At 36.6% G+C, this 26,815-nt stretch overlaps 5 protein-coding genes and 1 non-coding gene across 12 annotated transcripts; 4 read left to right on the top strand and 2 right to left on the bottom strand.

Annotated features, from left to right (window-relative positions):
• The first annotated feature begins 225 nt into the window (after positions 1–225).
• Positions 226–10,435, top strand: Taf1 (TATA-box binding protein associated factor 1). Of its 7 annotated transcripts, XM_070105537.1 has the most exons (21): positions 226–580; positions 649–950; positions 1,007–1,141; positions 1,216–1,427; positions 1,493–2,127; positions 2,198–2,578; positions 2,639–2,744; positions 2,814–3,080; positions 3,154–3,498; positions 3,562–3,944; positions 4,318–4,429; positions 4,496–5,491; positions 5,563–5,988; positions 6,057–6,492; positions 6,563–6,705; positions 6,771–7,128; positions 7,296–7,310; positions 8,357–8,458; positions 9,130–9,330; positions 9,511–9,612; positions 9,808–10,435. In XM_070105537.1, exons 1-21 carry the CDS (start codon positions 381–383, stop codon positions 10,305–10,307), a joined length of 6,357 nt encoding a protein of 2,118 aa, XP_069961638.1. In that variant the 5' UTR covers positions 226–380; the 3' UTR covers positions 10,308–10,435. The 7 variants fall into 7 exon arrangements, with proteins under 7 accessions (XP_069961638.1, XP_036217478.2, XP_036217480.2 ...); XM_036361585.2 differs by lacking the exon at positions 7,296–7,310; XM_070105538.1 differs by lacking the exon at positions 9,511–9,612 and having other exon boundaries at positions 227–580.
• Positions 10,345–11,330, bottom strand: LOC106623721 (probable peptidyl-tRNA hydrolase 2). The gene is made up of 2 exons (XM_014243324.3): positions 10,962–11,330; positions 10,345–10,899 (listed from the first exon to the last, which is right to left on the bottom strand). The coding sequence occupies exons 1-2, from the start codon at positions 11,130–11,132 to the stop codon at positions 10,528–10,530; spliced, it is 543 nt and encodes a 180-aa protein (XP_014098799.1). The 5' UTR covers positions 11,133–11,330; the 3' UTR covers positions 10,345–10,527.
• Positions 11,331–11,854: 524 nt separating this feature from the next.
• On the top strand, positions 11,855–13,738 carry twr (signal peptidase complex catalytic subunit SEC11 homolog C twr). Its single transcript, XM_014243314.3, has 4 exons — positions 11,855–12,070; positions 12,210–12,469; positions 12,547–12,724; positions 12,786–13,738. Exons 1-4 carry the CDS (start codon positions 12,002–12,004, stop codon positions 12,834–12,836), a joined length of 558 nt encoding a protein of 185 aa, XP_014098789.1. The 5' UTR covers positions 11,855–12,001; the 3' UTR covers positions 12,837–13,738.
• A 674-nt stretch (positions 13,739–14,412) lies between these two features.
• On the bottom strand, positions 14,413–15,631 carry LOC106623718 (uncharacterized). The gene is made up of 4 exons (XM_014243317.3): positions 15,449–15,631; positions 15,036–15,371; positions 14,919–14,974; positions 14,413–14,845 (listed from the first exon to the last, which is right to left on the bottom strand). The coding sequence occupies exons 2-4, from the start codon at positions 15,368–15,370 to the stop codon at positions 14,589–14,591; spliced, it is 648 nt and encodes a 215-aa protein (XP_014098792.2). The 5' UTR covers position 15,371; positions 15,449–15,631; the 3' UTR covers positions 14,413–14,588.
• A 2,079-nt stretch (positions 15,632–17,710) lies between these two features.
• Positions 17,711–24,792, top strand: LOC106623715 (uncharacterized). Its single transcript, XR_011394803.1, has 3 exons — positions 17,711–17,824; positions 20,636–20,962; positions 24,491–24,792. It is a non-coding gene; the product is annotated as an uncharacterized protein (transcript).
• A 443-nt stretch (positions 24,793–25,235) lies between these two features.
• LOC138855715 (uncharacterized) lies at positions 25,236–26,044 on the top strand. Its single transcript, XM_070105455.1, has 2 exons — positions 25,236–25,672; positions 25,943–26,044. The coding sequence occupies exons 1-2, from the start codon at positions 25,544–25,546 to the stop codon at positions 26,024–26,026; spliced, it is 213 nt and encodes a 70-aa protein (XP_069961556.1). The 5' UTR covers positions 25,236–25,543; the 3' UTR covers positions 26,027–26,044.
• Positions 26,045–26,815: the final 771 nt, after the last annotated feature.

Below are 26,815 nucleotides of genomic sequence, written 5' to 3'. Positions count from 1 at the left end.
GTTTTTTATTAGGTTTAGGTGTACTGGTGCTGAAATTCACTTATTAAATTGCTTATTGTGTGTTTAAAATTAATTAACTTAGTTTAAATTAGTTAATAATTTTTAGTATAATTAAAGACACTTCGTTTAATAAACAAAAATTTAGTACTGATTCTGACTACAAATTATAGTATTACTTGCGATATGGCCATATCGCGAAATTCTTACATCTGATTTTTACATCTTTTGCTAAAGAAGTTGGTTTCGATTTTCTGTGAAAATAATAGTTTTTGCTTTAATATTTTTAGTTTGTTTTTTATGCAATAAGTTTATTTCCATTTATATATGATCTATATGATATCTCTGCATAAAGCAAAGAGAAATAGTAAAACTTTTACAATATGAGTTCGGATAGTGATGATGACGGTTCTACCGGCCGTGGCGGTGGGGGCTCCGCTGATAGCAACGCCGGTGGTGGTTTTGGAATGGATCTGACAGGCATATTATTTGGTAATATAGACTCAGAAGGAAGGTTGATGGACGATGATGCTGGCAATGCATTCGATCCAGAATTTCGTGAGCACATATCTTCATTGTCCAAGTATGTATACACGAAAGCAGTTATTGCCGTTGTTATTGTTTTTTTCTTATGGTAATAAATATTTACAGATTGGGGCTCAACTCAATGTTGAACGAAGTAATAGATACCGAAAAAGATGAAATGGATGAAGTAGATGTTCCTAAACATCCAATGAGTGATTTTGATGCCCTAAAAGCCGGATTTACGAATAATGATGGCAATGAAGCTGATAATGAAGACGATGGTGAAATTGTCAAAGATGACAGTGCAATAGATTACTCAGATATAACAGAGCTATCAGAAGATTGCCCGCGCACTCCTCCCACACATGAACAAAGTATACTCGAAGATCTTGAAGACGCAATACCGGCCTCAAAAGTCGAGGCTTCAAGTAAGATATAATTAAATCTTTAAAAAAGAACTTAAAAAATGCAAATATCATATTAGGTATAACCAAAGACGATAAGGAACTAATGCCTCCCCCGCTTGCACCTATACGCAATACGTCAAGCAGCAATAATGTTGACAGTGTTAAAACGAATGGACCGGACGGTGCCAATGGCGACACAAAATTAGATAAACGTATGTTTGCAAGGAAAATTATCTCCCGCCAAGTTTTTATTTTAGTAATTTTTTTTGTGTTATTACAAATTTAGCGACAGAGCGCAAGTTGGACACGCCCTTAGCAGACATGCTGCCATCCAAATACGCCAATGTGGATGTGAGAGAATTATTTCCGGATTTCCGTCCCGATAAAGTTTTGCGTTTTTCACGACTTTTTGGGCCGGGAAAACCCTCAAGCTTGCCACAGATTTGGCGTAGTGTGAAGAAAAGAAGGCGACGACGAAAGCACTCACGGGATCAAAAAGTTCATATTTTTTGCACTAAAGTATTCAACATCCTATTATCCATTTATTTATGTTGATCTTTTAGAACCCGAATGCCGGATCCGATTCCACAAGCGATTCAGAAGAACCGAAGAAAAAAGGATTCGGTCTGCACTATGGTCCGGACCCAATGCCATATCATTGCGTTTCCGATGACGAGGACAAATTATTAAGCATTACAAATAATGAAGATGTCAAACCAGAGGGACTTGAGAGTGGTGACAACAGTGATAGTAAACCCAAAATCGCTGACTGGCGTTATGGACCGGCACAAATTTGGTATGATATGCTGGAAGTGCCCGATTCTGGAGAAGGTTTCAATTACGGATTTAAAACAAAACCATCCGGTGCGCCACAAAAAGGTGGCGCAATAGACTCACCAGCATTAGTGCCAGTGGAAGAAGATGAAGACATCAAAGGTGAACCCGTTGCTGACGATGCATTCTTGATGGTTTCGCAACTGCATTGGGAAGATGAGGTTGTATGGGATGGCAACGATATAAAAGCGAAAGTTCTGCAGAAATTGAATTCAAAAACTATCGCAGCAGGTTGGTTGCCATCAAGTGGCTCGCGGACAGCCGGTGCCTTCAGTCAACCGGGCAAAACAATGCCCGTATCGGGAAACACCGTAAGTGGCAAAACGCAAGGTGGATCGTCTTCCAGCAAAAAGGCTAATCAGGTGTATGTATGAAATTAGCGATATTTTCGAGAAATAAGTTTAATTAAAAATTTGAAATAAAAAATATTTCAGCATACAAAGTAAAGCACCCGAAGCAGTGGACGACACCTGGTACAGCATCTTTCCGGTGGAGAATGAAGAATTGATTTATGGCAAATGGGAGGATGAAATCATCTGGGATGCCGAACAGATGACCAAATTACCAAAACCCAAAGTGCTCACGCTTGATCCGAATGATGAGAATATTATACTCGGTATACCGGATGACATTGATCCATCGAAAATTAGCAAAAATACGGGTCCACCACCGAAAATCAAAATACCACATCCACATGTTAAAAAATCGAAGATTTTGTTAGGCAAAGCAGGTGTAATCAATGTGTTGGCCGAGGACACGCCGCCGCCACCACCCAAGAGTCCAGATCGTGACCCATTCAACATTTCAAACGATTCGTAAGTTGTGCATAAATCTTCTAATTTTAAAAGTATAATTTACTTGTGTTCTTTCAACAGCTACTATCAGCCTAAGACTGAGCCGACATTACGACTTAAAGTGGGCGGCGGCAATCTGATACAGCATTCCACGCCAGTAGTTGAGCTACGCTCGCCATTTATACCGGTAGATTTAATTTTAAGAATTGAAAACTTTTTGAAAGCAATTTTATTTTTCCTTTAATTTACCTTTTAGACATACATGGGTCCTATGAAACTGCGTTCATTCCATCGTCCACCATTGAAACGTTTCTCGCATGGTTCCTTAGCATCACCCGGTCCACATGCTGTACTACCACTGCTTAAGTATATCGCCAAAAAAGCCAAACAACGAGAGGTGGAGCGTATTGCGTCGGGTGGTGGCGACGTGTTTTTCATGCGTAATCCTGAAGATTTAAGCGGCAAAGATGGCGATATAATATTATGCGAATTTTGTGAAGAGCATCCACCTTTGATGAATCAAGTGCGTGTTACTCTTAAATTTTTAATCTATATTTAGTCACTCACTCACATTATTGTTTTTACATTATTTTAAGGTCGGCATGTGTTCCAAAATTAAAAACTACTACAAACGCAAGGCTGCAAAGGATAATGGTCCGCAAGACTTTAAATATGGCGAAGTGGCGTTTGCGCATACCAGTCCCTTCTTGGGTATAATACATCCAGGCCAGTGCATACAAGCGCTGGAGAATAATATGTATCGTGCGCCAATCTATCCGCACAATATCAATCCGACCGAGTTTCTTGTTATCCGCAATCGCAGCAACTTTTGGATACGCGCTATAAATGCGCTGTTTACAGTGGGTCAAGAGTGCCCCATTTACGAAGTGCCTGGTCCGAATTCGAAACGTGCCAATAATTTCACAAGAGACTTCCTGCAGGTATGAAGAAGCAGTTATTTTAGAGAAAAAAAAATTGTACTTTAATTTCTTCTCTGCTTTCAGGTGTTCATTTACCGCCTGTTTTGGAAGAGTCGCGACAATCCTCGTCGCATACGTATGGACGATATAAAGCGTGCTTTCCCGGCGCACTCGGAGAGCAGCATACGTAAGCGTTTGAAACAGTGTGCGGATTTCAAACGTACAGGCATGGACTCGAACTGGTGGGTTATTAAGCCGGAATTCCGTTTGCCGTCTGAGGAGGAAATACGTGCAATGGTCTCGCCGGAGCAGTGCTGCGCATTCTTTAGCATGATAGCGGCCGAGCAGCGTTTGAAAGATGCTGGTTATGGTGAGAAATTCCTATTCGCGCCTCAAGAGGATGACGATGAGGAGGCGCAACTGAAGTTGGACGATGAAGTGAAGGTGGCGCCTTGGAATACCACGCGGTAAGCAAGCTAAAATAGAAATTTGTTCTCACGACCGTTGAGTCTATGTAACCGGAACGGATCAGGACTTTTTTTCGGTCAAAGATTGTCAAATTGACAGTATTTCCTCAAATTACTTCAGAGATCTTACTACTACTTAGATTTAGATCGCCGAAATAACAGCCCTCGGCGGGATAAAATCCGGGATAATTTCGGTAACGTTTTTCAGAATTGATTACTTCAGGGATGTTGTTGTTGTTGTTGTTGTAGTAAAACATACAAATTGAATGATTAAAATCACGTTTTTGTATGGAAAACTCTCTTATTTGTGAAGGGTATTATTGCTTCGGTGCAACTGAAGTAAACGCATTTTCTTTTTATTTATTGTCTACAGCGCTTACATACAAGCGATGCGTGGCAAGTGTCTGTTGCAGCTGACTGGACCGGCCGACCCCACCGGTTGCGGTGAAGGCTTTTCTTATGTGCGCGTGCCTAATAAGCCCACGGTGCGTAACGTCAACTCTAAGACTCGAAATTTATTTATATTAAACGCTTTACAATTTAACCATTAGCAAACCAAAGAGGAGCAGGAGTCTCAGCCGAAACGTACCGTCACTGGCACCGACGCCGATTTACGTCGTCTGCCGCTGCAGCGTGCCAAAGAGTTGTTGCGTAAATTCAAAGTGCCTGAAGAGGAGATACGAAAATTGTCCCGTTGGGAGGTAATCGATGTGGTGCGCACACTTTCCACCGAAAAGGCCAAAGCTGGCGAACAGGGTATGGACAAATTTTCGCGTGGTAATCGGTTTTCCATCGCCGAGCATCAGGAACGTTACAAAGAGGAATGTCAGCGCATTTTCGATCTACAAAATCGTGTGCTGGCTAGTTCAGAGGTACTTTCCACGGACGAGGATGAGTCTTCAGCATCGGAAGAATCCGATCTTGAAGAATTGGGTAAAAATTTGGAAAATATGCTGTCAAATAAGAAGACATCCACACAATTGTCATTGGAACGCGAAGAGCAAGAGCGTGAGGAGTTATTGAAAAAGATTATGGAAGATCAAGAGGGTGGAAAGGGTGGCAAATCGAAAGATGGTAAAGACGACAGCTCACAACAGCCGGTGTCGAATCCAAATCAGGGACGTATACTGAAAATAACACGCACCTTCAAGGATAACGAGGGCAAAGAATATACGCGTGTGGAAATTGTACGCCGACAGCCAGTGATCGATGCCTACATGAAGATACGCACCACGAAAGATGAGCAATTCATTAAACAGTTCGCCACATTGGACGAACAGCAGAAGGAGGAAATGAAACGTGAAAAACGACGCATACAAGAGCAACTGCGACGCATTAAACGCAATCAAGAACGCGAACGACTTGCATTGTTGGCGCAGAACCAAAAATTGCAGCCAGGTGGCATGCCCACCTCACTGGGTGATCCCAAGTCATCTGGTGGCTCATCGCATAAAGAACGCGACACGCCACACAAAGAAGTCAGCCCCTCACGCAAGAAGTTCAAGTTGAAACCGGACTTGAAGCTCAAGTGTGGTGCCTGTGGACAGGTAATCTTATAATCTTATAACTTTCTAATTATAAAGTGATGAGTATTGATATAAATTATATTCTAAATTAGGTTGGACACATGCGCACAAATAAAGCCTGTCCGCTCTACACTGGCTTGCAAGGGCCTTCGAATTCATCCAATGTGAGTATTAATGAAGAGCAGGAGGAGGAAGTGGAGAAGGAGCTCAACTGCGAGGATGATGATTTGGTCAATGTGGATGGTACTAAGGTGACATTGAGCAGTAAGGTGCTTAAGCGCCACGAAGATGTGCGGCGTCGCACTTTGTTGTTGAAGGTGCCCAAAGAGGCTGTGGGCAAGAAGAAGCGACGCATGGCCGGTGACCTGCATTGCGATTATCTGCAACGTCACAATAAGACAGCAAATCGCCGACGTACGGATCCGGTAGTTGTTTTGTCGTCCATACTCGAGGAAATACTCAATGAGTTGCGTTCAATGCCGGATGTGACACCGTTTCTCTTTCCCGTTAACGCCAAGGTGTGTATTTGTAACTAAATATTTATATGTATATATACTCTTACACAATCTACTTTCGTATAATGTAGCTTGTGCCCGATTATTATCGCATCGTCACTAAGCCGATGGATCTGCAAACTATGCGCGACTATATACGTCAACGTCGCTATCATAATCGCGAAGAATTCTTAGCCGATCTTAATCAAATTGTTGAAAATTCAACTCTATACAATGGTGCGCGCAGCTCGTTCACCGTCGCTGCTCAACGCATGCTGCAGAGTTGTTTCGAGCTATTGGCCGAGAAGGAAGACAAGCTAATGCGCTTGGAGAAAGCTATTAATCCACTGCTGGATGATAACGATCAAGTGGCGCTGTCATTCATTTTCGAACAATTACATGGCAAAATAAAATTGATGCAAGAAAGCTGGCCCTTCTTGAAGCCAGTCAATAAGAAGCAAGTGCGCGATTATTATACAATTATCAAGCGTCCCATGGACCTCGAAACTATTGGCAAAAATGTGGAGGGTATGTAAAAGTCAATATGGTGTAAGTACAAAACTACTATAAAATGATTTTTTTTTTTTTTTGTTTACAGCGCATCGTTATCACTCACGCGCTGAGTTCTTGGCGGACATTGAGCTAATTGCGGCCAACTGTGAGCAATACAATGGCAGCGAATCGCGCTTCACAAAGAATGCTAAAGATTTACTGCATTTTGCGCGCTCACAGCTGGAAGAGGTAATTAACGGCACTTTAAAACTTAATTTATTACAAATGTATTATTTTATAAAATATTCGAATAGTTTTCCGATCATTGTGGTCAACTTGAGCAAAACATCAGCAAAGTACAAGAGCGTGCACGTGCCGATGCCGAACTGGATGATACTTGGGGTGGCGATGATCAAGACTATGATTTCCCACACCGTACGAGTCGTTCGAGTACGCCGGAAAATGATTTTATCGATGTTGAAGGTAACGAGCGTCCTTCGACTTCATCAGCTGCATTAAACTCGTCGGGTTCATCATTTAGTCGCAGTTTTGTTGGTGGCATTACTATACCGGCCACAACACCAGCTGGTGGTAGCGATATGGCACCACCGCCACCCGACGTTAAACGTGGCCGTGGTCGTCCGCGCAAACAACGCGACACTGTGGAGGAGGGTGAGTGCTTGCGTAACTGTTTTTATTTCTTTTTTTATTTGCTTATCTGAATCGGTTTAATGGGTTAATTTTATTAATTTATAATTTTATGCTCTTTCTATATGCTATTTTGTATATTTTCAAAAAAAAAAAATGTACTTCCATCTTTGGGGTCTAATGTTGTACAGCTCACAGCCTTAATGGTATGGGTAAAATGTTATATATATCTATATATTGCTCCCTCTTGCCTACTTTATCACTCATATAATCTTTCTGCGCGTTACTAATAATGGAATTTGAGGTTTTTTTTTTTTTAAGTAAATATTGGAATTTGTGTGTTGTTGTAACGGTTGTTCCGAAAAGTCGACAGAAATCTACGAAAGAAGAAAATGTGTAGATCGCTAGCAGATGTTTGCTCACCGAGAGAGTTCAACGTTACCGGGTTTGGTCCAGATTTTATCCGCCCAAGGGCTGCTAATTCGGCGATCTAACCCTCTTTGAATCGGAATTAAATATTAAAATTGATTACGCCAAACACCACACTGCCGAGTATGTAAACACAGAGAATAACGAGCCTAAAATCGACTCGGAAAGCCCACTTAACTAGCACTGCTTTCCAATCCAGTCTAAATATATATATCACTAGACTCTGTCGGAATAACCCTTGCAACAACAACATGCTAATTTTCACCGAGTTATTAGTTCCTCTTAACCAATAACTTGCTCTAAAGTTTTCATGAATTTGAAAAAAAATTTTAATTTTAATTTTAACACAAATATTTAGATATGTAGATATACATATACTTAAAACAAAAATAAAGTTCGCTTAACCTTTAGCAGTTGCCACAAATTTTGTTAGTAATCTGACAATAAATGGTCCTTTGTGTTTCGTCCGGCATGAAACTAATTTCAGTTTCTCGAGCAAACAATGCTTCTCCTAGTCTACAACACCCTTTATTTGTGTCTAGTATTGTGAAAGCAAATTTTCCCTTATTTCAACTAAAAATTTGCTTAGATTGTTTTTCCTATTTTTGTCATTTTCGGATTTGCACTATTTTATTTTTTCTTGTTTTTATCTTTCGTTTCGTTTACTTATCCCTTTTGTTTGTTGACAATTGAAAATGTTTATCTTTATGAACACACAATTAGAGTAGCTTTAGAAGCAAACAATTCTTTAATTAATTTAAAAAAAAAATACTTCCATGAGCCAAAACTCTGGGTTAAAGCGTACACAAATTCTATTTTCTAGTCAAAATAAATGCGAGCGCTGTTAAACGTGGGCGTGGCCGACCCCGCAAGGACAGCCTAGCCTCAAATATAAGTAACCCACAAAATTCCTTTTTGGAAGAAGGTAAGACTAATAATGTACTACTATTGTAAACAACAACAACAAAATACCAACAATAATAGCTAACCAACAAATACACACTGCATCCAAATGATGCAAGGAATTTTCCGGAATGCAAATCTAACAACAACAATAAAAAATTACTCGTATTTATTAAAACACAAAACAAAACAAAATATTTTCCAATTTTTGTTTGACTAAAACACTATATGATTTGCTCTAATTGTTACCCGTTTGGCTTTACACCCTTGTTTCGGCAACTTTTTGTTTATGTTTGGTTAATTTGAATTTGAATTTAAAATTTTCCAATAATTATTTGTAACTTTGTTGTACTTTTAGTTTTTGTGGTTTTCGTAGTTTTTGTGGCAGACAAAAAGCTACGCGAATCGAGATTTTCATTTACGCCTTTACTCACACCAACAAATATTTGTACATACTCTACTACTACTACTATTATTATTATAATTAAAATTTTGGATTTTGTGGTTATTTCAAATGTGAAATTTGTTTTCAATAATCACGCTAAAATTTATTGTATTTTATTGTACCGCCTACTACTATAACTGTTGTAATTTATCAATGAATTAGTTGTACAGCAACCACACGCCGCTTTATTTGTGTACGCATTTTAATTACTCATGAATTTTTAAAATTTATTAATTCACAACGACCAGATTTGCAATGCTCAACGGATGATGAGGAGTTTCAGGAAGTATCAGAGGATGAGAATAATGCCGCCAGCATACTCGATCAAGGCGAACGCATACAACCGAACGACAGTGGCATGGACACTGTGGGCGCTATGGGCATGGATCAAATTGATGTGTCGCATATAAAAACCGAGATGAAAATAGAGCCTCCGCCGCTCGCCAACGGTGAGTGGAGCGATTTCTAACATAACTTTCAAATTAAATGTGTGAAATTTGTATAACAAAAGATTCTAACTTAGGCATAGCTATATGCAGTTTTAGTTTAAATTTGTATGTATGCATTTCAAGTGCCTTTAAAGTAATTGAACTCTTTGTTTCTAAACAAATAACACGCTGCTGTGTCAGAGGAAGAAGGTGCAGAGCAACAATGCGAGGATGACAGCCAACAAGCCGCAGAGGCGATGGTACAATTGAGTGGCGTTGGGTTCTACACTCAACAGCAGCAAGGTTCTCTGCACATTTCCTTTTACCACCGTTCACCGATCTCCGTTCAGCATTTTTATTTTTTTGTTTGAAATTTTGTCCCGTTATATTTTATTCCTTTACTTTACTGCACCGCTCACCAATGCAATCTTATTAGCATGCTTGTTTTAATTTACTTGAGTACTATTTTTTAACCTGTTACCATTATATTTCCTTTAGATGACTCAATGGATTTGGATCCCAACTATGATCCATCAGACTTCTTAAATTTCGGCAACCGTCCCGCCCACAATAATGCGACTGAAGATTTGCAATCAACACAAAATCATATGCAATATGGTAAGGAGGATGATGAAGCACAAGCACACTTCCAAATGAATGCCAATATGACTGATGGTGCAATGCCAGCTGATATGACGTCTATGCCACAGATGCCACTAATAATGCCAAGTAATGATAACGTCGGCATAGATGAAGACTTGGCCATTTCGGAGAGTGACGAGGAAGATGGGGGTGGTGATGACACCGTTGCTGATGTCTCCATGAAACATGAAGTGTTCAATGATAGTGGTGAAATGGCTAATGACGGCATTGATGCTAACCTACAAAATAACATGAATGAGCCACAGGCTAATGAAGTTCAAACGACTATGGATACGGCTAAGCCCGAACAACTTCATCAAGATGATAATGATGACGATGACTGGTTGCACTTCTAAATGAAAAATTCATGATTACAATTTTTAAATAACCGTATTTATAAGAATTAAATAAATTATGTATTTTTAATCAAGTTAATATATAAAGTAACACCTTATTGTATTCTAAATATAAAATTTTAATATTACGCATACGTATTCTATTCTGTTGAGCTTACACTAAAACGATAAGCGTATTGCTATCGCAAAGAGTATCTTGATTGATCAAATATGAAACAATTTACAACAGCTTCAAATGACCAGTAACTTTGTCGATATCTTCTACGGTTGCAGGACCAATGGCTAGTACAGTTTTCGAATTAGGTTCGATTTGCGTACGACCAGCATCACGTATCAGACATGTTGTCAGGCTGTGCGTTTCCGCTGCGCGTTTAATAGCCATCATTTCAGCTTCGCTTTCAACACGCAGTGCAATTTTAGCACAACCGGTATTTTCCCAAGCACGTACTAGTCGCGGATTGCGTTGCATAGCTTTCTGATAAGCACCCACAGCACCGTGACCACATTGTGCACCTATTTTGCCTTTACCCATTTTCAGGTCATTGCGCACTACCAATACCATTTTGTAATTGTTGCTAAAGCTAGCAAAAAACTGCAATACAAAAATAAAAGTTTGGTTATTAAAGCACCACTTAAGGTTAACTATAGACTCACACCCTCAGAGGTGGTAGCGTCACCTGTGCCCTGATTAGTACTCCTTGCACCGGCAGTATCCTGGTTGACATCATGCTTTTTTAAGGCATATTTGTAACCTACGAAAAACGAGAGCAGCACAGCAATACCATTGATAACCTGGGTGGTATCCAACAATCTATTGTCACCCATTTGCTGTGTATTGGCGTTTATGTTGTATGGCAAGTCTAAAAATGGGTTTTAATTATAGCCTCGAAAATGGAGACAATATTATATTTTTCGTTTAAAAAACAAAAGTTGGAAAAAACTGATTTGAACTTAATATTCGCACAGCTTAAAATACGGATTCTGAAATTTTGAAAAAATGCACATGAACATGGTATAAGGTTACGATGCACATGAATTTGACTTAAAATAGGGTCATTCACAATGACAGGAATGATCACGACAGCCGGCTTTACGTTGTCCGGATTTATTTCGTCGACATACCGCTGCAATTATCGGCTAATTTTAAAAAATTTTGAACCGTAATAAGAAGTAGGAAACATGCATTATGGTGTAATGTTATATAAAATTTTGAAAATACTTCCTCTGTGGTTTAAAGGGGTATTGAAATAAAATGAAATTTTTTATATAAGAATTTCAATAGGTCTGATTGAATTTCTGACCACAACTGGGTTCATTATCTTTTCTTTCTTGTACTTAAATTTAATTTTTAGATAATTCCTTGATTGGAGTTTTCAGAAAAAAGAGAATAGTGCCTTTCCTAACAGGGATTTATTGATATCAATGAATAATCATAACATTCTCTGACATAACTTTACTAATTATTTTATCCGAAGATTTGTGCTTTTAGTACAAGTCCAATTTACAACCCTGCAAGTGGCAACTGACGTGTTCAAAAGGCGTCCGCGCGGCGTTGTTTGACAGAAGACGACTTCGTGGTAGCGGCCACAAAAACTTCACAAATCTGCGGAAAGAGTATATTGTGTGGATAACAAATTAAAGTTTTATTTGTACTATTTTAAGTTAAAAACACGTAAATCTACAAAGCCATCAAAATGGGGTTGGGCGAGCTGTTGCAGTTTGATGAAATGCTCCGCGACTTTAACAGAATGAACAAACGACAGGTAAATTTATAAATTTTTGATGTATGAGTAGTTGGTGGTGTGAAGGGTTTACTTTGTTCGATTACACGTATGCATTTAACAATTGTATACAAAACTGCATTATTTTTCTTTAATGTTTTTCCCTCGCTAATGTTTTTAGTCCCTATACCAAATATTGAGCTTTGCGATGATTGTTTCATCGGCTTTGATGATCTGGAAGGGCCTAATGGTGGTTACTGGCAGCGAATCGCCAATTGTGGTGGTTCTGAGTGGTAGTATGGAACCGGCTTTTCATAGAGGAGATTTGCTTTTCTTAACAAATTACAAGGAAGAACCAGTGCGTGTTGGAGAAATTGTTGTGTTCAAAGTGGAAGGGAGAGATATACCTATAGTACATCGTGTCGTTAAACTGCATGAAAAGTGAGTTATTCTACACAATTCAATTATACATTTAATTGCCTATTATTATATGGAAAAATTCTACTTTTAAATTGTAGGGAAGATGGTTCAGTGAAATTCCTAACTAAAGGTGATAATAATAACGTGGACGATCGAGGTCTTTACGCTCCTGGACAACTGTGGTTGACGAAAAAAGATATTGTAGGTCGAGCCAGAGGGTTTCTTCCATATGTCGGTATAATAACTATATTCATGAATGAGTATCCAAAAGTGAAGGTACTATAGTGTTTTTTATGTCACATTTGTTTCTATTTTAATGTCTAATTTCTCTTTTTAGTGGGCAATATTGTCGATTTTAGCTATATTTGTGCTTTTACATCGCGAATAATATCCAGCCACAAATCACACAGTTAGATATAAGCAAAAGGGTATCTACCTGGCCACATACGTAGCAGAGGGCCAACAGTTAATTTCGAAAACCGCAAACAGTCATTGCCATCGCAATCAAAATATCAATAACAACACCAAAATCATCAATCGCAAGAGAATTGTTAAAATAAACAAGTGAATAAAAAGCTACAAACATAAACAAAAGATAATTGAGTGGTTGTCAGCAAAAAAAAAAAAAAATGAAGTGGTTAGCGAAAATTCTTTTCACACAAGCAAAACAAAACAACAAAAAAGATACGTGGATTGTAAAATTATTTATTTTGATTACTTCCTCGGCTATGCCATTTCATTTGTCGCGCAACGAATTATTCCAACAGTACATTATATATATGGTTTGTGCAAACCTTTGTAACAAACCTAGTAATACAAAGATATATAAAGCATTTTTAAATTATTATCTAAGCACATTAAATAAAATTTACGAAGAATTTAATAACGCCGACTTATTTGCTTAAAAAGCAGGCACGCTCATCGAAAAAAAAAGTTTTGTAGCATAATTGCTTTTAAGCAAAAGAAGTTTGTAGCCTTGTTCAAGTAATTTTTAGTTCTCTTTAGTTGGTGTTTTTCATTGTGCATTTATAAAAATAAGCAAATGCATTTGGATTATTTGTATGCATTTGTTAATGACATTGGCTTTCTCGCGTTGCTTTTATTTAATTGATACGAAATATAAATAAGTTCAATTAGCACATAAAGAAAATTGGCATAGACTTTATTTCCCACGGTTATTTATTTATAAACGTAAAAGAGACAATTTCGATTTGTACTTTTAGCACATTTGTCTGATATAATTCAAATTTGAAACTGAATAAAATTACAAAGAAAAAATGAAAAAATAAATTTGCTATAACCAATTACTAAATAATTCGAGAAGGTTGCATGACGAGATTTTTATACCAAAATATACGTGCAGGTTTGAATTTCTTGTGAGCCGCTATCGGTTGATGGTTTTCAAAATAGTTTGTTAAGAGAACTTTGCTGACGCTTATTTACTTTGATTACATTCAAGTTTATGGTAATTATTTGAATCACGATGTGCTTTTTGCAATCACTTCGTGGTTTTCATGCAAAGCCACGTAGCTTTATAAATGCAAATGAGTGTGCAAGAGACAAGAAAGTATTTCATTTGCATTATTTAAACACATTGAAAAGTCATATTACAGTTATACTTATGTCAACGCTGAATATTATTTTTATTGTTTCTATTATTTTCACACATTTTTATAAAGTTACACAACTATTAAAGCTTTATAACAAGTGCTTTCTTGTATTTCATCACTTATAGTTGGTTCTGAAATTTTTTTTATTTATATTAAACTACTTTCTTTTTCGTTTTTGTTTAACAACTATGTAAGTAGATATTTTGTGTCTATAGCGTCATAGACTAGCCTCTAACACCGCCTTATCGTTCACATCTTCTTTGGTGAGCATTATTCGAGTTTGTGGCAGATTTAACGAACGCCTTTTTCTTTATGTATATTTGTCTCAGGAACTGGAATGAAAAACCTTTGGCGTTTTTATGCGTGGCGAATTTTTCCAACAAAATATTTGCCTTCATATATTTTGTACTTGCAAAATTCACACACACATTTATGCTTATTTTTTTAGCATTAGTTGCTAACGCGTTTCACTGCTTAGACATCGGTTGGTGCATGCAACATTTTATTTAAATTTGTATGTTTGCGCAGCTTTACTTCTTGAACATAGTTTCCATTAAGTTTTCGCCGGGTTGATTTTTAGGGCGCGGTGATGGTGTTAGCGAACGGGTGTGCGGTTCAAGCTCAGCCTTTTTGTGTACCGCCGAGGTGGCAGCACGACGTTGACGAATTCTTTCCTCCATGACACTGGGCACCATGAAACAGTTAGACTCACGGTAGATCGGCTTGCGACGATCGTTCCATGGGAACTCCCATTTGATGGGCGTGAAATCGCGGCGCCATGGCTTGCCTGCAATTAGTTTATTTCAAAATATGAAGATTTAAGGAACAAATTTACTATAAATATAAAATATGGTACTCACGTGGTTTGAACCAGAAGTGACAGGTCCAGTCCTCTTCGCCATCGTCGTCAACATCACTAGGGAATAGTAAAAAAATTTTTAAACTTTCAGTTAAAAATGTACCAAACATTCGCTCACCCTCTCACATAAACCCGCACATAACGTCTATTTTTACGGAACAACTCCAATGCTTCTTTAAAAGTTAACTCCAACGCTGGCGTATTGTTAATTTGCGTAATCTCATCGCCAACGCGCATGCCGGCACTGCGTGCCATACCAGTTGGTGTCACATTGATAATGGTTAACGGTTCGAATTGATCAATCCCACCGGTTACCTCGATACCCCAACGTGAATCGACGAAACTCATAATGCGACGATCGGTCTCGAGCGTGTACGTCATACGGAACTCATATTCGACATTGTCGAAAGCGTCCGACTCGTACTTGGGCAGTCTATTCTTTGGGTCGCGCATGCTTTAAAGATTAGTTGGTATTTTTTTTTAGATAAAAGTTAAAGACATTTGTGTAAGTATTACGGTATATCTCTCTACCTGTTATCAGTTTTTCTTTTGTAAACGCGTTAAACGAAACTCAGCTTCTCAGCGATCCAACAATTCCACCTCTAAGACCGATCCTTTGTACGTTTAAAATTGCTTCTGGAACTTTTTTGTCACTAGCGTCCAATACAGGCACGTCCTGACAAGTAATCGACCAAAATTCAATTGCTTGCTGCAACGCCGAGTGGGTTCATTTATAGTGGGCTGCAGCGGCAGTGATTTCACGGCCAATGTGTTTTTACTTAGTTTCAGGGTTAAGGGGTACAAGTTCGACTACACGTCATTAATTTGTTGCATTTTAGTGTTTTAGTTTTAGTCCAATTCGTTTTTTACTGCATAAAAATAGCATATCCGTGACCATGTGCTGAGGTTTGCCAAAAAACTGAAAAACCAACAACAATATATTACAGATTAACTTTCGGGCTAATTGCATTATGTGAGACATCTAATTTTGCTTACAGTATTGAGGATCGGCAAGCGGTTAAAACCCAAAGCTGTTTCGATTGTCTCTTATGTTCACAAAATTTTAAAATATATCTACTTGAGTATGTATGAACTTAAGAAAGTAACACCTAGCCAAACATTAGAATATTAGAACCACTATTATGGCTTAATCGATATGCCTTGAGTCCATGAAGATTTTAACCGTTTCTTAATTATCAATTCAAGTCTTTTCCATGCTATATGGAAAGCTTTGTGTACTTTCAGTGCCGCAGAGTTTGTATCCATTCCGTAATGGCGATCACCTTCTCATTCGTTTAAAGTTTCTGCACGGCGACTCCTGTTTTCAATCTTAGAAATAAAAAGAAGTAGCACGGGGTCTAATCTGAAGAATGTGGTGAATGGGGTATCAGTTCTTAATCAAATTCGAACAATTTGGCCGTGGCGATGGCGGAGGTGTGAACCGGTGTCTTGTTATGGTGGAAGGCGCTTGTAAAATTGCGCCAATAGATCGATATAGTAGAGTCCTGCGGCTATTTTGTCCCTCTCCAGGCTGTTGACGTAGATCATACCTTGTAAATCCCAGAAAATGGTGACCATCACTTTTCCGGCCGTAGCATAACCTTCGCATTAATAGGAGCATGTGTGCTGGGTGAAGTTCATTGTTTCGACTATTCTTTAATCTGTAGTGTGCATTACTGGATCCTTCGGATTGCACTTCAGCAGAGTCAAGGGGTATCACGGGTGGGCTTGCTGCCTGTAGTGAGTAACCACGCACAGTATTTCATGTAGGATATGAACCACGTAGCCTTTTGAAGTGCTTAATGTCTCAGCTATCTCGCGCACCTTCATTCGGCGGTCTTGCAATACGACATTGAGAAGGTAGAAGTTTCTGGATAACTGAGTGTGATCACTTTAAAAGTAGAAAAAAGAAAAAGAAAACACAGAAAATTCAAATTTAATTTCATTCGAAAGAACATTCTTAGGTATTTTTTTTTTTGAAGATTATTTCTGTTGGCTGCGGTTCCGTCTCAGATGGTCCATCCGTTCAATTTTCGATGACTCATTCGAGCATTTCGACACGCGTGATGTTTTGCTCCAAGGCCTGAATCGAAGCGAGATTGTCCGCATAGGCTTTAGACTTTACATATCCCCACAGGAAAAAGTCTAACGATGTGATATCACATGATTTTAGTGACCAATCGACCAGCCAAAAACGTGAAATTATCTGCTCACCGAAGTGTGTGTGTAGTGGCGTCGTCTTGTTGAAACCGAATGTCGCCGAGATCACAAGCTTCAATTTCAGGCATCAAAGAGACGGTTATCATACCGGCATCATTTTTGAAAAAAACTCAGGAGAAGATATCTGGATAACGCGCTGAACGCCAAAGAGTCTAGAAAGCTTTGTTTGTCAAGTTGCAGCACAAGTCCCTATAATATCAAAGGCTGCACTCGGGTAATTGAATTTGGGTTTTGTCTTATATTGATAGTTCCTCAAAAACCGCCATGAAAAGATTGACTACGAGTCAATATATCTTATACACCTCTATAACATAGGAATTAAGATTATTTGTACTAATCTCTATTTATGCATTAAACAAAAACCACACTTGAATATATTTTAAAAATGTTGGATAATGTAGTACAGTTTATTAAGAGTTTCTCCCCACTATGAACACATATATAAGTATAATGTATACAGGCGGTTTAATCTTAATGGGAGCGCTAATTCTTGAAGACTCACTGCAGCGAGATCACCAAAGTAGAGAGCGGAAAACAGTATGTGCGCTCAGAGTGCTGGTCAGTCGCAACAATCTCAACTAACAGTCACCATTCAAGCACTACCCGACTCACTCCTTCGACGTCTTCTTGTCAGTAGTATTTTTGTCGCAGTAACGTACGGACAGACAATTTGATTATATTGTGATCGTAAGTGTAAAGTCAATTGGTCTAAGTGATTAGAATAGCAATAATTTATTTGCAAGGTGTTGTAAAAATATATTTTTATATACATATGTACAAATATACAATACATGTATATGAGTTCATGTGTATAAATATGTGCTATGATAAACAAAATTAAGTATCTAATAAAAATGGTTGTGAATAGAAAATAGATTAATGATTTATGGAAATTACTCATAAATACATATAAAGAATGGGTTGGGTGTGTGCGAATTAAATAATTTTATTACAAAATTATTAAAAATTAACTAAAAATGTTAATATGAAAACAGACAATTAAAATGTGTATGTGACAGCAACAATTGACTTGTCATATAAACAGTTACTGCTAATTGTATGCTTACGTACATATTTGCATGTGTGTATGTGAATATATGTAAGTACGCATTGCTGTTGTTTTTTTATAACTTTGGTCTCGATTTGGCCTACATGCGTTTAGCGCTTTGGAATGCATATGTAATTACTCAATTCCTGGCAGATCACATCATCGCGCGGGTGCTAGACCCGGTCGCCCGCCCACCTGCGCTACTTGTTTGTCGTTCCCAATCGGCCTATTAGCATATCAAAGTCGTATCGGTTAATAACACAAACACTTGCCACTTGAGAATTTTAATTTGTTTTGATATTTTGTGCGGCAAAATATTTTCCAATAAGAAATTAACACAAACAAAAAGATACAAGTCGAATGTTTAGTTATTCCAGTCATAGTCGGGGTCAAAGCGTATTTGGCGATCTGTTGCCTGAGTGTTGTGTTGACTGCGAAAGGGCACACAGCGCATGCCCAATTTAACAATTCCAGTTTTGGAAAACATTTTTTTGTGTTGCTTACTGTTTTTGAAACATATCTACATTTTTTTACGAAATTGAAAATGTATTAAAAACAAGTAAACAGGCGCTAATTGGCTATTTTTGAATATACACAAAAATATGCATGTATGTATGTACATTAGGGTGCCTCAAAACTATTTATAATTTCTCAGATGTTTCCATTTCGCGTTTGAATTTACACATGATTAACGTAAATACATATTTTACAAAAAAACATTTTATATTATTAAAGTTGAGTCGTCGAGCTTAAGTAAACTTTAAGACAAACTATGATTCTCCTTATAAGAAGAGTAGTTACAGTCATTTAATAAATATTACTAAATTTCTCCAAATAAAACTTGATCAGATTTGACCGGACTGACAAAAAAGGAATAACACTTTTACGTATATAAATACAAACCTTCATTTTCGCCTTCAAAATATGGCCCAATACAAACTTGCCAACCCTTAATCTAAGTTTCAATACACTTGTTATAAGCATTGGCTGGGATTGCCTCGGTGCTTTCAGCGAATTTTACTTTTTTTCGCTTTCGGTTCATATTTAGAGCACTGGTCAGTTTCGTTGTCAAGTATCTCTTTTGCGATCCCTACTCTCCGTCATTTTTGCAAAAGGTTCAGGTCATTAGCAACTTCATACATTTTTTGATTATATGAGTTGATCTATAAGAAATGTTGAGAATCTCTGCTATCTCTCTGATAACAACACAACGATTTTCAAGTTCTTAAAATTTTTTTAATGTTATCATCCTTAACAGAGGTAGATGGACGACCTTCATGAGGACAGTATTCGATGAATTCACGAGCTTCAATGAATGCTTTGTGCCACTCAAATACTTGTGTTCGTTATAAAGTAGTCTCCCTAAAACACTTCTGTCTCATCGTCAATGATTCCATAGCCGTGTTTGGAAACACAAAATTTAAAGCAAACTCATTTTCAATTTTTAATTTTTTTCCATTGTAAAATTCGCCATACAAACATTGCGCTTCGTAAGCAAACAGCTGCCAAGCACACACTAATTGACATATGGAGATCAAACTTCTCACGACTATAAAAAGGGTTGTACCAATCAGGGAACATCTATTCTATATCTCTATATGGACCAGTTCGGTTCAAATTTGATCAGATGGTATATTTCAAGTTTATGGTACATCAAATAGAAACAGTTAAGACTTGAATAAATTTTTAGTAGCACCCTTATATACATAAGTATGTCAATCTATGCACAGCCGTTTATTCCTTGTGCAGACCCTTCGCAGCCAGTTTAGGCGGACTAATGTTTGCTAAATATTTATGATAATAACCATATGACTATGTTGTTGTTGTTTGTCTTTTATTTGATAAATATGTTAGGCACATATTGTTTTTGTGATTTTTCATTACTTTTTTATAGGACAAATATTTTCGAAATTCTTGCGGAAACACCTGCGTAAACTTCTTTAAGTACTTTTATCTTATCACTGTGTTAACAACTAATGCTATAAGACCAGGAATTTAGTGACTCAATGAAATTGAGGTGAAATGTCATAATTACATACCTACATATGTTTGTATGTGTAACTGAACGCCTTATGACTATTTTAAGGGAAATACGAAAAAAGTTTAATAAATATGAAGCCGCAATATTTTCAAATATTTGTACATGTGTCTACATACATATATATATATATATATATATATATGAGTGTATTTAAATCAATTTATTATATTTGAAATACCGTTAGTTATCGAAAATTCATTTTAAACTATTTAGAATTATTAAATCTATGTAAATCTATGCTTAATCGTTTTCATGAATTCCATTGCAAATATACACATACGCAATAAATATGAAATACATACAAACGTATATATACGATATACTTATGTTCACACAATACTCGTAGATATGTAAAAATCAAAATGCAAATGTTATACGATACTCTTGTTGTTTTTATCTTCTTCCATAGAACTTGTTTGCTGCATTTGAACGTCAGTATTCTTCACCTTAACCTACGGCAACACCTAGCCACTGTGACTGCGGAGCGCGTGAGAGCATAAAACTCGTACTCCTCTACTACAACAATAACAACAACACAAACTTCCATCTCACTCAAGACTAGCTTTTGAAAGCTATAGACACCCGACCGCAACCACAGTAAAACAATATGGGTAATCCACTTTGGTTTATCTTTTGGTTTTTAATCTTCTGGTTCATCTCATTCTTTGTGGCTTTCTTCGCTGCGTTCTTATACATAATATGCTACGTGTTGGAAGTGCTGTTTAGTGGGTTATCGGTGAGTATTAATATAAATTATGAAACTGTACCTATAAGTTATTTGGTTATTTGGTTTGGTCAACTTCAGTAGATGGAGTGACCTTCGTTTGTCGACGCATGGTTACTGTATGTTGAGTTGGGAAGACCGATTTAGATGGTAGCACAGTGTTTTTCAAGAACTAATAAATATATTGTACTGTGGTTTACACTCTGGTGCCCAATACATCTCTGATTTTATTTATTTTTTGACGCCAAACATTCCCAACTCTGACTTTTACTTGAGACTTCAGTCTCAAGCTTTTATGTATATGGTGGAAGATAAGTTTGAGGTTTAGTGAATTCCAGCACTGACCTTATCGTCTAGTTTCAAATCATCATTCACGAAATTAAGAATTTCAGAGTATCTTAATCTACTGAACCCAATATCCGCTTCCTTTTAGTTTGATAACAGCTCAAACGGACACGCTTTTGCATGTTACGTAGGCATTTTATATTTCGGGATTAGAGAACAACAACAAATGTTAATACTCGAAAATCGCTTAATTTTTTTTTTCAAAATATTCTACATTAAGATCTATACACATTTGCATGCGTTTGATTCAATTGTCGAAGCACTTTTGCCACTCTGATTGAGGTGTCTCCAAAACATGATTACTGAACGCATCAACCGCCCCTTCAAGTGTCGAAAAACGTTGACCTCTTAGTTAATTTGTAAGTACGAAATCATTCGGAAGAAGTCATTCGCTGCCAACTATACGACGGATAACCCAACAAATCGATGTTTTGAGTGCTCAAAAAAGCAGTTGTTTCAGTCGATGTGTTAGAGCTCGTATTGTCGTGGTGAAGAGTGATTCGTCTTCGGCGGTTGATTTTCCTGAATTCTTGAAAGGCAACTAGCAAAACAATTGTTGTGTATCACTCAGAATTAACTGTTCTGTGTAGTTCTAGTGGTATGGTTCTGACATGTCCAGATTTTCCAAAAAAATAGGCAACGATTTGCTTGGAAGTGCGCGAACAACTTTTGTTGGATTCGTCTCATCTGGAAACAGTCTGCTGTTTACTTTCAGGCTAATACGCGTAAACTCACGATCTATCACTTGTCACAATTACATAGTCGTGTTTCGAAGCACCGTAATCAACACGAGAATTTTTTTGACTACTCTGCCTATAGTTGTCTCAATAACACGATACATCAGATGACAATCTTGCCATATCATTTTGCGCACAGCATCAATAGTTTCCGAAACAACAACTGATTTTGGACGATCCTCACGAAATTTGTCTTGGAGTTATCTACGACCTCGATTGAATTCACCACACTATCGATAAACACTGGTCTTTGAAGGAGCTTCATGTTCAAAAATTGAATTAAGTTCATCGATGCACTATTCATCCGTTAATCTATCTCGAAAGTTGCAAAAAATGATCGCGAGAAAATGTTCGCGCTTTAATTCCATTTTTTGCCCGAGATGAATATTTTAAGTTACTGTTAACAACACAAATAACGCTCGTATGCCAAAACGTTCTGAATATGTATAACATCAAAAATGTGAAACTTTACGATAAAAATGTGAGTTGCCAGATTGCAATTGTGTGTATCTATTCATAGCAGTATAAAAAGTGGTGAACGATCTAAGCTTTAGCAAAGTTTTTGGTCGGACTTAAGTTAAGCCGAGTAAGGAAAATAGTAATAATTTTACGACCTTACTATCAGTTGATTGGTATAAATGGAAAACAAAACACTTTTGACAAATTTTAATGTTAAATCTTGTTAGGTCTTGCCTTAAAACCTTCATAATGTTATAAATTTCAGTGACAAATTGTTTCTTGTATGGAACATCAGATCTATTGTCATATATTTTTTTAAACAATGTGTGCTTATAGCCAGGCAATCTCAAACCTCTACTTATATGTATATATTTCTCTTACAATTCCAACAAAAAATGACATTGGTTATCTCAAGATAGTTAGAACACATGAGATGAACTTAGACTGACGTCTTAGTGCTATTGATGCTCGCATGTGTAATGATGTAAATACAAGTAATATGTGTGAGTCAGCTATCTGATAGACGTAAATAACCTGACATTAATTGTCGCATGACATCACTCACAGTCTTTTAATAAAGCAGTTTGCATATAACGGCGTATTCATTATGCACTAACGGGCCGGTTGTTATATAAGATTGATAACAATATGAATATGACTTATTCAACACTGTGTCATTCGTAACGCATGTGCGAAACACTTTCAGAGATAAGGGAGTGAATCATGATAGTTCTTCCTCCTTGAATTTTTCTAATTTCCATATTTATTTCTTAATTTAGTTTCGATGATAAATTTAAAATGAGTTCAAAGTTGTTTAAGTGTGAGCAAATGTGAGAGATAAGAAATATCACTTATTATTCGCTTATCAGTACAGTCTACGCTTATAAATAAAGAAAGCTCTTGACTACAGACTTTTAATTGATGACAAAATTAGTATATTTTCATACTTTCGCAACATGTTGTCAAGATGGTATGAAGGAAGAGAGATAGGTTCAAAATTGAACAATGATTGTGGCAGCTCCCATCTTTAGTTGAAATCCCATAACTCAAGAACGGCTAGACCAATTACAAGCAAATTCAGTACATAACATTATCCTAACATTATTATATTACGGTGTGAAAATGAGCAAATCGGACCAAAAACACGACTAGTTCCCATATGACACAATTTTAGGTTATAACTGATTTCTTCACTTTAAATTACACAAACCAGGCAGCAGTGAATATATCGAAATAAATCTGTGCCTCTAGTGCCATCTCAAGCTTAAAAATTGTCGAAATCGGACCATAACCTTTTAAGACCCCAGATTCTTTTTACCAAAAAAATATCGAAAATAATCCATGAGGTGTAGTATTGAAATTCGGATTGAATAATTGTATGACAACAGCATTGTCTAAAATGGGTAAAATAGGGTCAATAGTTCCCCTAGTGACCAAATACCTAATGTAAGAGTTTTCGAACTTATAGTTGACTTTATACCGCATACGAGATGTGTTAAAAAATAACAAGAATTTTATTTTTTTGAAAAAAATATCTATTTATTCGTCTGAATTAATGTTGTCTCCTTCAAAATAGTTCCAATTCGATATTAGGCACTTATGCTAGCGCTTGTTCCAATCGTCGAAACACTCCTCAAATTCGACTTAAAAAAAAAAAGTCACACGGACCCATTTTTGCCGAATATGGAGGAATCAGCGTTACATTATTATTTTTGGACAAGAGTTCACGAACGAGCAACACAGGTTGAGCTTTTAACAAACGAAAATGATTTTCTATCCTCTCGTCTGATTTCTTCGATTAATGAATGTTAAATTTTTTGCAACATATTTTATTATAAAGTTACCTGAAGATCAGAGTACCCCGCCCTTCAACTTTGCAAATTTCGAGATCATGAAATGTTCGACTACACCCGAACTTAGGCTTTCCTTACTTTATACAAATATTTTTTATATGTTATCTTGATATATAATATTATATTTTATTTGATTTCCTTTACAGGGTTTCAACAACTTATTGTTGAAAGGCATACAATTCCCCCACTACTGCGCTGAAGGTATGAAGGACTGCAAGTCACCGTTATAAATGTTGGTCTAAAGTAAAATAGTACTTGTTTCTTTTGTTATTCTTGTATTGTTAGTGTATAAATACGTATAAATATTTAATCTTAACAAGTTATATTGGGGGATGAAATTGTATTGTCCAAACCATATATGAGGCCATTTAGCGATTTACATTAAATATTTTTCTACTCAGTCTAAAATAATTTATTGTAATAAAAAATGCGCTAAAATAAAAATAAATCAATATCTTTTATTAAAAAAAAAAACTCTATATATTGTGAAAAGAAGCTGCCTTGATGGTTGGGTAATGGCTGATAAAGCGGCCTGTTTTAGAACTAAGGAGAGATCGTACAATAGTTCACCTGGTTGGCTGAAAGTATGACTACCGATATGTTTTTTCTGTGAAAAAGCTGGACAATGGTAAAGAAAGTGACTGGATTTTTCATCTTTTCCCTATAAAATGGCGTCCGAAAAAATTCTTAGATTGTGGACAATGCCCAGTAAGAACTATTACAGCTCGATGGTGTTGGATAATGAAATCGAATCTTCATTAAAAATAATTTTTTATTTTAAAATAACTCTTCGTTCTGGCTGTAAGGCGCGCAATATACTGATATATATAGATTTATATGATATATTATAGATTCAACAGCAGAATGGGAGATCCGTATTTCCGGTACAGAGGTCCAAATTTATTTACCCGTATATAGAAATATCAACCTTGGCAACTACAATATTAACAAGATATCGCCACAGTGTTTGGAAGTAAAAAAAAAATAATTAAAATGCAACACTCACTGTTTCCATATTTTCTTTTGTGACATTTCAATACATTCTAAAGAGTGCAGACAATTTTTTTACTTCACATTCTTTTTAAAAACAAAATAATTTTAAGAAATAGCTATCTGTCGCTAAGCGAAATTTTCTTTTCAGTGAACGCGTCTATCAGCAGAAGTCAAAGTAGTTATCCGAGAAGAGTACCAACTACGTTATGAAGAACCCGCTCTGGTTTATTTTATGGCTGTTGGTTTTACTTTTCGTCGCGTTTTTTGTGGCTTTCTTCGCTGCATTCTTTTACATATTGTTCTATATGTTTGAGGCATGCTGTGGATGCTGCAATGTAAGTTATATTACATTGTAAATGGAACAATTGCATTGTAATAATTCTGAAAAGGTTCGAAAAGCCTAAAAGAATAAATATATGGTACATGAATTTGACATTTTGTAATCTTATATGGAGCCAACTTTTCGATCCATATTTAAGAATCGAATGTTTAACGTATATATGGGTATATATGTATTAGATATTATTAATTGTAAACCGCGCGCGAACTTAATCGTATTCAAATATTTCTATTGGTCGGTAATATATAATTATATTATTTTTCAGGGCATAAACAATTTTCTTCTGAAATGCATACAATTTCCGCATTATTGCGCTGAAGCCATGCTTGAATGCAGATCTCCATGCTAAAGACTGGCATTTAATAATATTTGCTTATACAAATGTAAATCTGTACTATATATTTATACATATACATATATATATATACTATATGGAAAACTTAAAAACAAAAATGCCGAATAAACGTCATATAAACTAGTTAGTTGTAATATCTTTTGAAAAGCAGAAACTCAAAAGTGTTGGATGTCGAGTAAGTTGAATGTTATAAAAGCATACTGTATATTTAGTATTTAAAAGAAGGAACAACATATATCACCTAAAGCAATAGTTGTTAAATGTTTCCCCGATATTTTGTCAATTTTTGAATTTTTTTATTCAACCGTCAGTCATTGTATGGATCTTCTAGTAGAGAATCTGCTCTTTTTTCTGTTGCATACGCGGAGAAGGCCGGAATCGCCTAGGCTCTGAGAGATCTTTTTTTCAGCGTCGTTGGAGATCGCGTGTTACTTGGAAAATTTATATTTTTTTCTTAAGATTTATTGAAATCTGTTAGCTTAAAAAATCATTAAAACAATAACTTCTGTTTTTTTAGTATATCTTGTTTGCAATTATTGTTACAGATTAAAAAAAAAAAAGGTTTCGATGATATTTATTTTTCAACAACATCGCCTAGCGGAGTATTTAGTTTTACTTTTTAAGTTGAACTTCTTTTAGATATTTAATTCGGGGCTTACACCTAAAATTAACACCGGATTGATATATGAGAATTGACAACCCCGCAATAGTTTACAGAGCATCAAACCACGTGCAGTACTAAAAACATCGGTGTAAACAATATAAGCTATTCGCTAAGCACTG

Source organism: Bactrocera oleae, chromosome 2 (assembly GCF_042242935.1).
Source record: "Bactrocera oleae isolate idBacOlea1 chromosome 2, idBacOlea1, whole genome shotgun sequence".
In the NCBI taxonomy this organism is placed as follows: domain Eukaryota; kingdom Metazoa; phylum Arthropoda; class Insecta; order Diptera; family Tephritidae; genus Bactrocera; species Bactrocera oleae.
The sequence above is the reverse complement of the archived record's forward strand: the minus strand, read 5'-3'. Positions and strand labels throughout refer to the sequence as shown.

What these genes read in the sequence shown, in the direction of transcription:
- LOC138855715 (XM_070105455.1), top strand. Translation starts at nt 25,544, where the DNA reads ATGAAGAACCCGCTCTGGTTTATTTTATGGCTGTTGGTTTTACTTTTC. An exon ending in CATGCTGTGGATGCTGCAAT is followed by an intron (nt 25,673 to 25,942) that starts GTAAGTTATATT and finishes ATTATTTTTCAG; the next exon opens with GGCATAAACAATTTTCTTCT.
- twr (XM_014243314.3), top strand. Translation starts at nt 12,002, where the DNA reads ATGGGGTTGGGCGAGCTGTTGCAGTTTGATGAAATGCTCCGCGACTTT. An exon ending in GTCGTTAAACTGCATGAAAA is followed by an intron (nt 12,470 to 12,546) that starts GTGAGTTATTCT and finishes TTTAAATTGTAG; the next exon opens with GGAAGATGGTTCAGTGAAAT. An exon ending in ATGAGTATCCAAAAGTGAAG is followed by an intron (nt 12,725 to 12,785) that starts GTACTATAGTGT and finishes TTCTCTTTTTAG; the next exon opens with TGGGCAATATTGTCGATTTT.
- LOC106623718 (XM_014243317.3), bottom strand. Translation starts at nt 15,370, where the DNA reads ATGCGCGACCCAAAGAATAGACTGCCCAAGTACGAGTCGGACGCTTTC. An exon ending in GTGCGGGTTTATGTGAGAGG is followed by an intron (nt 14,975 to 15,035) that starts GTGAGCGAATGT and finishes ACTATTCCCTAG; the next exon opens with TGATGTTGACGACGATGGCG. An exon ending in TCACTTCTGGTTCAAACCAC is followed by an intron (nt 14,846 to 14,918) that starts GTGAGTACCATA and finishes AACTAATTGCAG; the next exon opens with GCAAGCCATGGCGCCGCGAT.
- LOC106623721 (XM_014243324.3), bottom strand. Translation starts at nt 11,132, where the DNA reads ATGGGTGACAATAGATTGTTGGATACCACCCAGGTTATCAATGGTATT. An exon ending in ACGCTACCACCTCTGAGGGT is followed by an intron (nt 10,900 to 10,961) that starts GTGAGTCTATAG and finishes TTTGTATTGCAG; the next exon opens with TTTTTTGCTAGCTTTAGCAA.
- Taf1 (XM_070105537.1), top strand. Translation starts at nt 381, where the DNA reads ATGAGTTCGGATAGTGATGATGACGGTTCTACCGGCCGTGGCGGTGGG. An exon ending in CGACACAAAATTAGATAAAC is followed by an intron (nt 1,142 to 1,215) that starts GTATGTTTGCAA and finishes TTACAAATTTAG; the next exon opens with CGACAGAGCGCAAGTTGGAC. An exon ending in GCGTGCCTAATAAGCCCACG is followed by an intron (nt 4,430 to 4,495) that starts GTGCGTAACGTC and finishes TTTAACCATTAG; the next exon opens with CAAACCAAAGAGGAGCAGGA.